Below are 12,058 nucleotides of genomic sequence, written 5' to 3' on the forward strand. Positions count from 1 at the left end.
GCCGCTTTAGCTTCTGGGTGAGGGGAATTAGTTTCAGGTGCGGTTTGCCCGTCAACTACAGTACACCACACCAAACCCAACCATTCGGATTCAAGGTCGGACAACTGTCGCCCGAGGCCTATGACCCTTGCGCAAAGCAGGGGTTCCCTTGAACCACGAGTCAGCATGAAGAGTATTATGGAGTGAAAATCCCAAGTTAGTACGGAGCTCAAGCTAGAAAGCCCTCGGAAATGGGTTAAGCACTGGCCGAGTTTTCGGAGTACAGTGCTCCGATGGCTGCCTAGCCCCAGAGCTCACCGGCTTCCGGTCTAACGGTAACCGGGAAGGTCTATCCCCCACGGGGTGAAAAGTTCCTCTTCCCCAGGCCCATGGGGTCAAATCCGGGGCAATTTAAGCTCGGTGACGCTACTCACCATGTAGCCTTCTACAGTACCTATAAGTAGACGTTGAAACGTTTGTAATTCTAACCTCTCCATTGTGGATTCACCTTCCAACTAATCCATCCCTTATCACGATCCTTTGTTCACACATCTATCCAAATCGCCAAAATGAGTCCCAAAGCTTCAGACCGACCTACCGTCAAGCCTTTTGAAGAAAGCAGTCACGTTGAACATGTGGTGGGAAACGTAGAAGGAGGCGAGGTCCTGGAGACCAAGTATGCTTGTGAGTTGAACTAACACATCCGGACCATCTACGGTGCGAGTCTAACAACCCTCTCAGCTCTCGGGAAATGGGAGGTAGCCAGGGTCTTCTGGAGGACTACCATCTTCTGCTTGATCCTAAATTGGGCAGCCCTTAACGATGGGGTAAGTACACTTCAGTTCAGACGGTGAAATCCAGAGCTAACTTACGTGTTCTACAGTTCCAGCAGCAGGTTCCCGGCAACGTCATTCCCATGCAGGCTTTCATCAACCAGATGGCCGACACGACCCTCGACGGCGAACCGGCCATCAGCGCCAAAGTCATCTCGTATTGGCAGGGCTTTGCGGAAATGTCCAAGACTCTGGGCATGTTTACAGCGGGCTACTTCGCTGACCGCTTTGGCCGAAAGTATATTATCCACTTGAAAAGGGAATCCGTTCTTTCCACTGACTGGTATTTCAAGGCTGGCCATGATGGGTGCTGTCGTGATTCTGCTTGGCGGTTCGGTTGCCCAGATCGTAGCATTCGACTGGAAGAGCTGGCTCGGAGCTGCCGTGCTCGTTCGTTTGGGCGTTGGTCTGGCTCAGTCCGTTCTTGTCACTTACGTCTCCGAGCTATCGCCGTTCCAGATTCGAGGCTTGATGATTGGTGCCTACCAGCTCTTCATCGCCTTGGGTCAGCTCATTAGTGCCGTCGCTACTCAGCTCGTTGATGTTTACCAGCCAACCAAGTGGAGGCCATTGATCGCTACCGAGTTCATCTTTACAGGAGTATGCTCTACCTGAGATTGTCACCCCTTAGTTCTCTCCCTCCGGCTAACCTATTGTCCCGTTCTGACAGCTCCTCGTCATTCTCATCTTTTTCGTTCCCGAATCCCACCTCTACCACGCTCGAAAGGGAGACCATGAGAAAGCAAAGAGCTGCATGATCAGACTGTATGGGACTGCGCCCGGCTATGATGTGGTATGTGTTCGAAAGAAGAGAGTTGCTGAAGCTTGCTGATGACGTTCGTTCAGGACCACGAGTATCGTGTTATTCAGCATGGTCTCGAGGCTGAAAAGCCGTTCAACGAGACAGTCAAGGAGTCTTCCTTCTTGGAAATTTTCCAGCGTGCTCACTGGCGCAGGACATTCGCAGGCTGCTTGGGTATTTGCAGCCAGTGGGCTGCGGGTGCCCCGATCGTATTCGGGTATTCGACAGTGAGTATTTACTCGGCTAGTGACTGGCGGTGCGGAGTCTGACCCAGTTCACAGTATTTCTTCAAAGTTGCGGGCCTTAAAGACCCCTTTGTTGTTACCATTATTACGTGAGTAGAGGCTCAACCTACCCGAACAGTCCCGCTAAATCTTGCTAGTTTTGTTCTCCTCATCGTCACTATTTCCGCGTCACTGATTGCATGCGAGTATATCGGACGCAGACCCCTTCTCATTGGGTAACTGTTATCTGTGCCTACTTTTCTTTCAAAGTGCTAACGTCTGCACTCAGTGGATGCTTCTTCATGATGGTCTTCAATGTCGGACTTGGAACGACCGGCTTCTTCAAATCAGACGCATCAGACAAGGCAGCTCTTGCCTTCTTGTTGCTTTGGGTAATCTGCTACGGCTGCTCAGCTGGACCCATTGGCTTCGTCGCAGCCGGAGAAACCTCGACTCCTCGTCTCCGAGCTCAGACAACGTCCTTCAACCTGGGCTGTTATGGCCTCGGCTTGTGGGTTGCCCTTACATGAACGCTCCCGTTCGAGCTAACAAAGTACTAGTGTTGTCTTTCAGTGGTCCGTTTCGTACATGATTAGCCCTGATGCAGGAAATATGGGTATCAAGGCCGTCTATGTATGGGCTGGCATGTTGGTTCCTACAACGATCCTGTTGTGGTTCTTCTATCCCGAGGTACGTCACGTAGATGCAAATCAGGCTTTGACTAACAAATCTTAGACTTATGGCCGAACGTACTGGGAGCTCGACGAACTTTACGAGAGAAAGATCCCCGCCTGGAGATTCAAGAACACCAAGACTCTCACCGAGGAGAAGGGCCACAAGGATAAAGCGGTCAGGTCTGGCTAGGTTAGGGAGAATATGTACCTCATGAGCTCCTGTGGTAGCACGATAAGCTGGGATGATTTTTATGCTGCAATTTATCCTGAGTTGTATTGAGCCTCCCGGCCATACTGAGCCTATAACGGAGTAGATAGCGTAACATCCAGCCGAATATGTCGCTCAAATAATGCTTATTAGCCTAGCCCTACAGTCTAGGTTTTCTTCCCCAAAGAAAGTGAACAGGAAGATACAAATGAATACTAGGATCCTTAATCTCGTTTTTCACCTTTGCCATAAAGACCTGAATCTCCTCCTGAGACCACCCAAGAACACTAGAGAATATCTGAGGTGTGTATGACTCGATTGCCTGGGCTTCTTGGATAGCTTGATACTTGCCAATCTCCTTGAGCTTTGGATCTTTAGGCCACGCGCCGAGTGGCATCTGATAGAAAAGTTGAGTGTTGCGTGGGAGGGTATGTTACTTGGGATCACGTACCTTGCGTATTTCCTCTTGCACTTCTTCAAACCCTGCTGCTATCATTTTCGCCTTCCACCCAGGTGCACAATCAATTGGTTTTCCAAACTTGGCAGATCCCTCGCAAAGAGTCTTAAGCCATAGTTGCGCGTTGACTGCCTTTTCTGCTGTGCCGTCATCAGATAAGAAAGGAGCAGCGACAGCTTGCATCTCTATGTAACCACCAGGGATTAGGTGCTGCAGTGCCTGTTGGAAAAACCGGTCGTCATCACCAATGCATCCTTCTAGTTCGCGTGCGTGGATAAAATCAAAGGGAGTGTGGTATAGCCATTCGGCTTCAAAATCATCCACCTCGAAGGCGCAGTTGGGTGGTGTCCTGCAATGAGTTCATGGTTGGCATCTCTTCGTACCAAGGGGGTGGGCTTTTGTACCACTCGGGTTGAATAGGACTTAGGTCAGTTCCAAGAACTTCGGCTGACGGAAAGTCGCTGAAGAATATCATGTCAGAGCTGGTACTATCGGTAAGAATGTGGAGAGATAGGTATAAACTCACTCGGCAAAATCTATCGCCCAGATGCCAGTGCCGGTTCCTAAATCCAAAACACGTTGAGGGTGATCGCCGATGGGTGCTAGGTAAAGACTGCCGTCGAGAATAAGGGAGTAGATGTGATGAACCAGGTCCATCCGCGTTTGCTCTTCTTCGTCATTAGGCTTGGGGCGGTTCGTGTTAGTATCGGGCAATCGCGTCGTGTATAGGTCACTTACAACAAAGTATGCACCCTCGCGGAATGCGTGGTAACGTCGCCCATTCTTGGCAGTTTGTCAGTAAGTGAAATAAGTTAATGAGTTGACGAGATATTACCTTGTATCTGGTGGAGAAGATCGTGTCAGATGTTCATTGAGCTAAGAACTGTGATGATACTCTGGGTGCTCACCTGTAGTCCAGAATGCTCGAATTTATCGAAGAAGTTTCGCTTACAGAGCCTTCTCTTCATAGAGGTTAGGAGTCGGTTTAAGGAGGGCTGGCGTGGGAATAACTCACGAAGGATTGTAACTGGAGTCATTATCAAGCACGTCATCATCCTGTCAAATCATTAGAGAAAATGACATAATGCCTATTTCAAGACCTACGTCAACTTCCAGGGGGCCTTCTGATGGTAATCGCTGAGGCGAAACCGTCGGTTCCTGGCTTTCGCCCGGGTCTGGGCTAGTATCATTGGCCATGGTAAAAGGCGCAATATAAAAAACAGGCGAGAGTTTGTGGGGCGTCGGGGATTCCATCAATACTTATCTTCCGCCGTTCATCACGTGTTATACGCGTACCGCACAAGGCCTGTCGAAGCTGTCCAATGGCGAAATGAGGCCCAATGAACGAGTCGTGATCGTATCATAGCGGCCTCGGTTGATATTCATCCCTGTAGTTACAATTTTACCCCTCCAGTTCCCAAATTCGCTCAGTGATTTTAATCTCATCTTATTTCTTCATTCATCACAGTAATCATGTCCAGTCAGACCATTCTTCTCATAGGCGCAACCGGCTATGTCGGCGGCACTGTTCTCGACCATTTCATCAAAGCCCACGATGATGAGATTCTGAAGAACCTCACTTTTGACCTCCCGGTCCGAAGCGAGGAGGCTGCTGATAAGCTTCGCTCAGCTTATGGTGACCGCGTCAATCCTATTCAGTGGGCAGGTCTTCACGATGTCGAATTCATCACTGAGCTTGCTTCCAACTATGACATTATCATCAGCACAGGCTCAGGCTTCATCCCCCAGGGAGCTGAAGCTTTCGTCAAGGGACTTGCTCGTCGTGTCAAGCCAGGTGCTTCACCGCCTTGGATGTTCCATATATCTGGCTGTAGCAACCTGTCTGATCGACCTCTCACTCAGGAAGCGTTTCCGGATAGGGAATGGAATGACACGGACGGCAACGCAGTCTATGAGTTCTTGAAGGCTGAAGATGCACGCGAGCCATATCCTCAAAGGACCACCGAGGTCCTTGTGCTTACAGCAGCCCAAGAAACTGGCGTCCAGGCGGTCAGTTTGAATACACCAATCATTTTCGGTACCGGAACGGGACTGTTCAATCAACAAGGCATTATTATTCCAATTATCATGCGCTACGTCATTCAGCACGGGCACGGCTTTAAACTCAATGAGACGTCAGTCTGGGACTGGGTCCATGTTGAGGATCTTGCCGATGTCTTTGTTCTCTTGACTCGCACTGTTCTGGAAAGGGAGGACCGCGGCGTTGGTTATATTCCTAGCGGAACAAGCGGAATGATCTTCCCGGCCACCGGACGAGCTCTGCAGTTGGAGATTATGCAAAACTGCTTGGACGTGGCATTCGCAGAGGGAATCTTGCCCCGTGAAGGCACGCCTTCTGAAAAAGAGATTCGGCAGGTGTCCCTGCAGGAGCTCGCTGACGAGATTACGGCTGGACTTACCGACATGGCTGAGCGAGGCTGGGCAGGCACCAAGTTGATGAAGGGGACAGAAGCAAAGAGGCTGTTGGGCTGGAACCCGACCAGGTTGGAAGAAGCTTGGAAGCAAGACTTTAAGGATGAACTCGAGGCGTTGAAGAATGGGCAAAGACCGTGGACATTGGAGAGCTGCATTGGCCAGAAGAAATAATCTCATCAAGTGACGCGTAATATGAAGGCTATCCTGAAAGGCAAATTCAATACTTGTTGTCGCGTTGGAGTTGAATAGCGAGTAGAATTGGTTGTGATTCTAAGGATTGTTACCTTGAGGGCCACTCATGAGTCTGATAGAACCTGTCTTGGCTACGCATGTCTCATCGTCATAGATCGCCGTTGCTTAAATGCCTGAGTAGAAACATAACGCACATTCTGGGTTAAATAATCCGGAATATTAAGATGGGTCAACAGGCTAGATTTAGAACCCTAAAGTCCCGACTCAATCGGAGCACAGTCCTCCGAGTTTAGGTTCTCCGCCTGTGTCAAGACTTGCCCGTGTGGGGATATATTTCCCATCGGTACCCTCTACCCCCTCTCAATAGCAACCCTTTAGAACCAAGAGCAGTGACTTGGAAGAGGCTTCGGTCCGAGAAAACCCCCTATTGTTCCCTCCAGAGCTGACATTACTCCAGCCCAGATTCGACCAGGCCATCCTTACAATGGAGTCAACCTACCGCTCGTTGGCAAACCGCGTTCAGCGAATCTGGGAAGAGAATCGCGCAAATGGTCACAGCCGTGTCATCATTGCCATTGCAGGCCCTCCGGGATCTAGAAAGTCGACCATTGCGCAGGAAGTTGCCCGTACCGTCGCAACTCTACCTGATGGCCCTTTGATCACATCGATTTCCGCCGATGGGTTCCATCTTTCTCTCGACACTCTTCGCACGTTTCTCAACAGCAAAGAACTCATCGCGCGGAGAGGAGCCCCCTGGACATTCGACGGGGATGCAGTCGTCAAGCTCATACGGAGGCTTCAAAATTCACCTGACCAAATCATCACAGCACCAACCTTTGACCATGAGAAGAAGGATCCAGCCCCAGACGGCTTGATGATAGGACCTGAGATTCAGGTCTGCCTTGTGGAAGGGAACTACCTTCTCAGCAACGAAGCACCATGGGATGCCATTGCTGGACTTGTCGTCGATGAGAGATAGCTAGTCACGGTAGACCATGATATTGCCATCAGGAGAGTCGCCAATCGCCATTTAAAAGCCGGGATTGAGAATACGATGGAGAAGGCTGTTGAGCGAACGCTCAACAACGATATGCGAAATGGCGACTTTGTGATGCGCACCAGCCAGGGGAGATTTGATATAGAAGTGGAAAGCGTAGAGGTCTGATCTTGTATCGGTACACCTTTACCATCATGGGGCCCCTGATCCGAACAATTCAAGTTGGCTTGGGGTGCCGGATAAAGAAGTACTTGATAGGAATAAAGCTAAACGTATATCACCTCTTCTACCTATGCATTCATCTTGCATTCATCTATGCACTAGTCTATGCAAATTTAATGCCGATAATATCAACTCTCCATTTAGCATAATGATAAGAGATGTATACGCTATTGATGAAACCCGGTGCAAATCTTGAGCAGCTTTTCGTTGTTCCGGTCTCACTTCCGGTCCACGGTGGACGCATGGTTCAACATCTCCATGGCCCAATCCTCACATCTCTCCTCCCATCACTCGAAAAAGCTTTCCTTACCCCGCGTCCACGGATCTCGAATTGCAAGATCTGCCAAGACACAGTCACGCCCTTGACCATTCCGCATGCCCATAACTCTATGGTATCTAATCCGAGCAAATGTCACCGCGACAAACCCCAGACACTCAATCAAAAGGTGGTATTGTGGCTTTCCCCGCAAAGTCCTCCCTAGCACCCTTTCTTAGTAATGGGATGGCCCGGATGTCGCTAAGATTTGCTCTCCCTTGTTTTAAGGACTTGGATTCCCAGCCTGCAGAGACATTGCGGGCAAGACAAGCCATGCATGCCCCGACGTGCCGAGTGACCTATGAATGATCTTTCTCTAGAGATAATGGAATGCTGCGGGCTTTTTTCATCGGCCTGCGGAACGGCTCGCTGCGTCTCCCAGTGCCGACATGAGGAGACCAGAGCCGTTGCAAGACAGTGTCTCTGAACCTTTCGGCACGACGATGTGGCGTTGTGATAGCTCTCTTACAGGTTAATCTTACCAATCAATTGGCGGTTCTCAAGGTAAAATGGCTGGAAGAGGCGCAGCTGAAGAGATACAGTTCGGCCTAGATCAAGCCCTTGCGGAAGCTTCCATGTGGATCAGCAGAGGGATCCCCCGAGACAGCTCCGCAGATATCATGGTATCCATTGGCCAATCGGTGAATAATACCTCAAGGGTAGTCCTTTCTGGGTATAAGGCCATGGACGATCGTGGACAGTCACACGGGTCATCAAGCTAGAGTTCAGACATGGCGTGTAATGCTGTTCCCGTTTGTGATAGCATAGTTTCCTTGGTTTACGAAATCCAGTAATAGGACCTTACCACTTCTTGATCTACCTACTTTATTCCGTGGCAATCTGAGTTCGAGCTGTGAGGGCTTTCCCATGTCTCAAACCGTCAATACCATAAAATCCCTGGAAGCCAGAGTGTGCTTTATCCATACCCGCAATCCTCAAGTGTGATGAGATGAGACTGGCCTATTTCCAATGTCTAGTATGTATCACTGAGTACTTTAAGGGTATTTCAGCTTATTGCAACATATACTACTAAACTGACAACAAATAGGATAGGTACTGGGATATACGTCGCACTTAAGGAATGCAAACGTCAACTGACTGATCAGCGTCCAGGATATCCCTGAAATGACTTAGGTCCTGATCCAAAAGCAGAGCATGAAAGCGGAGTAAGTTTTGGTGGCCCGTATGAGCGGACTCACAAGCTGCAGGATGAACCGAAACTGGCACTACGGGCGTTCGCAGCATTGCCAGTCATAGCCAGAATGCGGACGAAGCGGTGAACAAGACTGTCAATGTCAAAACAAGAAGGAGATGTAAGACATGTGATATCATCATCAAGACTAGAAGGAAGGTAGAGGAAAGGATAGATAAAAATGGTATATAAACCCCCAGCTGGCTCCTCTCAACCCACCTTTTTCTCATCATCACAACGCACTCTTCTCTACAAATACACAACACTTTACATTACACTCAACTCACCATGAAGGCTTCGGCGGCTTATCTTCTCACCTTTGTCCTCGGCGCCGTCCAGGCCCAGAACTCCGTCCAATGTGTCGACGGCCATCGTGAGATGATAGGCCCCGACTACATGGTCGAGTACAAGTGCGGTATCGTCCGCCAGGGAGACGTCCACAACAACATCGCCACCCAGCAGGAGTGTGCTGAGCTGTGCAAGAACGCCGGCCGCTCCGTCTGCACCTACCACCCTCCCACCCGACGATGCGTCGTTGGTCAGGAGGGTGGCAAGGAGGTTCCTCGTCCTGGCTCCATCTACATGCAAAAGGTTGAAGAGGACGTCTACGATCCTTTTACTGAGGAGCAGGACCCCTTTGGTAATTCCGAGTGCGATGATGAGAAGGCTGCTTGCCTCCTCCGTGAGAGCAACCTCCAGGCTGAGCTCACCAAGGCCAACGCCGAGGCTGAGGATTCCAAGGACCTCTTTGCTTCTAGCTGTAAGTTACCAATATGATATTTAGGACATTTATGAGTCCTTGTATTGATACTCTCCTAGGCCCCGTCCAGCACACCAAGTACACCACCGTCGGTGGCAGGGAGTACCGCATCTGGTGCGCCCGCTGTAAGTATTACCTTACCAAAACACTACATCATCAAGACTAACCAGGAACAGACCATGACACCTCTGCCCCCAAGGAGACTTATAACAACGTCGACACCATGGCCGCTTGCATCAAGCTCTGCAGCTCCAAGAGCTGGTGCACCTACGCCCTCCACGGCATTTTCCTTACCAAGTGCCAGCTCTACGAGCGCAAGGTTGCCCACACTACTACCCCCGGTCTTTCCAACCACATGTGGAACTGCGCCGTCAAGAAGTAAGCGACTTCTTGGAGCCTACAAAGGATTGTTGCGCGCGCGATCCTTGATGGCTTGAAGAGTCCCTCAGCGGGTTTCTACAACCCAACTCTTATCTTTTTGTTCTCTGTATTGAACTGCCGATCTCTACTATTGAAAGCCAGAGCACTTAAGCAACGGTAGTCTTGTCTAGCTAGACCAATATATCTCCTAGTTAATCCCGACTCGCTGTCACCTCGATAGATCCGTGAAACGTTACGACTTGTCTGAACTTTACAGAGGCACGCGATTATCACGGGATGAAGTTATTTTGAATTAGTCCTACTATGCTATAACCTTTGGGTCTTGTGATTATTTTGGTTGTTGTTTGGTTAGACAGCTTCGCGCGTGTCAGCTCCGCGCGAGCTTCACTGTATTTTTAACCCACGCCGAGAACCCCCCCGGTATCCAAAACACTCAAACACGCCAAGAATCAATTGAACCACTAGTAGAAAAGCTGGCATGTATGGCCATGTAGCAAAATATTAAGCTTGAAGAGTTGACTTATCCCGCCAAGTGCTTACCTATACGTTCCATGCACTGAAATCGTCATTACTATTTACAATCTGTAACCGAAAGCCCAACTATGCCCGTCGTTGTTACTTCGTGCTTTCAGACAAAAGCACTCATGGTTGGAAGCTCAATGGATGAGATCCCTTGAGTACCGTGATAGACCGTGTGCTTCACTGGGATCAAGGTTGTCCCCGTAGCAAGTGGCTCTCCAGATCCATAGTTACGAGCAAACTGGGGATGAGATCCTCCAGCAATAACAAGTCGAATCTTTGAGCCCTCGGCGAACCGGTGAGCAATATGCCGCATTGGAATAGTCACTGATCGACTGTCCCTCTCCACTGGAAGCCGTGTGAATGCTTCCGTCACGTTATAGCTCTTGCCCTTTGCGTTTACTTCGCTGAGACGAACAAACAAGTCGGCATATGGTCGATCCATGGAATGTTCCAGCTTAACCACTGGTTGACCCGCGATTATCATTCCCCTCTCCCAAACTTCTGTCGTAAACACGAGGGTGTCGTCTCGGGCCGCCAGTGCTGTGTCGTCGACGCTTCCGCCACCAGTTAGAAGAGGACCTCCAACAGTTGGTGTAGGATCTTCGGGATTGAAAATGAAGGAGGAAGATGCTTCCTCTGAAGGCTCAGAACGTTCAAGAATCCCATTAGGGTGCAAGTAAAACTCTAAAGGTGTAGTTTGTGTATATAGATGTGGTGGCCAGATCGGAAGACCGAACCACCCCTGACCAGGACTTCCAAGACAAGCTCTAACCGGTGTCGTCCTTTCGACATCCTCCTTGCCTGCAAGGTATTTTTCGAGCCAGACCAAGGTGTCACGATTGCTGTCGCCGTTTTGGACATCCATATGAGCTCCAGGGCCGATGGTGAGCGCGACATTGCACCCACGTTCGAGTAATCGTTGATACTGATGCATGGTCTGGTCTAAGAAGACGTCGTGCCAGCCCGAGATGAGCAATATTGGGATATTGGCCTTTTCAAGGGCTTCGGAATGCCTTTGTGATGCCAAACTTGGATCCGTGATGTCCGGGTGCGTGAGTGAGTGTGTGAGCCACGACGCTTTGTCGCCAAAATATGCATCGACATGTTCCTGCAATGGCGTTGCGTTCATCATCGGATCAATCCTAGTAGTCCCGATCATCTTTAACCGATCACTGATGGTGGCCGTTTCCTGGTGCATAATAAGATCAGCCCAGGAGAGACGTTGCTGTAGTCTGAATGCTCCTGTTCCCCAGTTGCTTTCGGCGAAATCGTGTGGGCCGGCGGTGATGATGGCAGCGACCATATCTTTCGGTGGATCACGAAGAAGTGCCCATTGTGCGTAGCCCATGAACGAGGCACCAATCGTAGCGAAAGTCCCCGTATACCATGGTTGTTCGCGCATCCATGAGACAATTTCTTGTCCATCTTCAAGCTGCGAGAAACCTCCGTTGAAGTCACCTGTCGATCCGAAGGTTCCGCGGCAGCTGACGAGAAGAATCTGGTATCCGCGTGGTGCAAATATACGAGCGTTTCCAGCGGCCATGAAAATGCCTCTACCGTACGGACATTGGGCGAGAATAGTTCCGAGTGGTTCCATGCCGTCAGGTTTATAAAGGTCGGCTGCTAGGATGGCGCCATCTTTGAGTGGAATCGAAACGGTCTCGATGGTGTAGCCGCATCGTTCCGAAGGAAGCCCAAGGAACCATCCAATAAGGCGATCCAGGGTTGCATTCGTGATGCCGCGGTTCTGAACCATGATTGTTGGACAATGAGATGATGTCCTTGGAGAACAAGGTTGACGTGGAGAGGTTGCTTAAAATTAGGCTGCCATGAATCAAGCCAAGCCACCAAGGATGCCAGATG

At 50.0% G+C, this 12,058-nt stretch overlaps 6 protein-coding genes across 6 annotated transcripts; 4 read left to right on the plus strand and 2 right to left on the minus strand.

Moving 5' to 3' along the window:
• Positions 1-548: 548 nt before the first annotated feature.
• Positions 549-2,702, plus strand: NECHADRAFT_85476 (uncharacterized protein; the record flags this gene model as incomplete). The annotated part of the gene is made up of 10 exons (XM_003039699.1): positions 549-663; positions 721-806; positions 863-1,050; positions 1,106-1,412; positions 1,483-1,605; positions 1,659-1,841; positions 1,896-1,948; positions 2,128-2,349; positions 2,399-2,528; positions 2,574-2,702. The coding sequence occupies 10 exons, from the start codon at positions 549-551 to the stop codon at positions 2,700-2,702; spliced, it is 1,536 nt and encodes a 511-aa protein (XP_003039745.1).
• A 178-nt stretch (positions 2,703-2,880) lies between these two features.
• On the minus strand, positions 2,881-4,374 carry NECHADRAFT_96602 (uncharacterized protein; the record flags this gene model as incomplete). The annotated part of the gene is made up of 6 exons (XM_003039888.1): positions 2,881-3,117; positions 3,172-3,526; positions 3,582-3,638; positions 3,704-3,861; positions 3,916-3,960; positions 4,282-4,374. 6 exons carry the CDS (start codon positions 4,372-4,374, stop codon positions 2,881-2,883), a joined length of 945 nt encoding a protein of 314 aa, XP_003039934.1.
• A 276-nt stretch (positions 4,375-4,650) lies between these two features.
• Positions 4,651-5,784, plus strand: NECHADRAFT_96603 (uncharacterized protein; the record flags this gene model as incomplete). Its single annotated transcript, XM_003039700.1, has 1 exon — positions 4,651-5,784. The coding sequence occupies one exon, from the start codon at positions 4,651-4,653 to the stop codon at positions 5,782-5,784; it is 1,134 nt and encodes a 377-aa protein (XP_003039746.1).
• A 505-nt stretch (positions 5,785-6,289) lies between these two features.
• On the plus strand, positions 6,290-6,970 carry NECHADRAFT_49961 (uncharacterized protein; the record flags this gene model as incomplete). The annotated part of the gene is given in 2 exon segments (XM_003039701.1): positions 6,290-6,766; positions 6,785-6,970. The coding sequence occupies 2 exon segments, from the start codon at positions 6,290-6,292 to the stop codon at positions 6,968-6,970; spliced, it is 663 nt and encodes a 220-aa protein (XP_003039747.1).
• A 1,850-nt stretch (positions 6,971-8,820) lies between these two features.
• NECHADRAFT_85480 (uncharacterized protein) lies at positions 8,821-9,674 on the plus strand (the record flags this gene model as incomplete). The annotated part of the gene is made up of 3 exons (XM_003039702.1): positions 8,821-9,292; positions 9,352-9,417; positions 9,469-9,674. 3 exons carry the CDS (start codon positions 8,821-8,823, stop codon positions 9,672-9,674), a joined length of 744 nt encoding a protein of 247 aa, XP_003039748.1.
• Positions 9,675-10,301: 627 nt separating this feature from the next.
• Positions 10,302-11,951, minus strand: NECHADRAFT_85481 (uncharacterized protein; the record flags this gene model as incomplete). The annotated part of the gene is made up of 1 exon (XM_003039889.1): positions 10,302-11,951. The coding sequence occupies one exon, from the start codon at positions 11,949-11,951 to the stop codon at positions 10,302-10,304; it is 1,650 nt and encodes a 549-aa protein (XP_003039935.1).
• Between the last annotated feature and the right edge of the window lie 107 nt (positions 11,952-12,058).

This window comes from Fusarium vanettenii (genome assembly GCF_000151355.1).
Source record: "Fusarium vanettenii 77-13-4 chromosome 10 genomic scaffold NECHAsca_82_chr10_2_0, whole genome shotgun sequence".
NCBI lineage: Eukaryota > Fungi > Ascomycota > Sordariomycetes > Hypocreales > Nectriaceae > Fusarium > Fusarium vanettenii.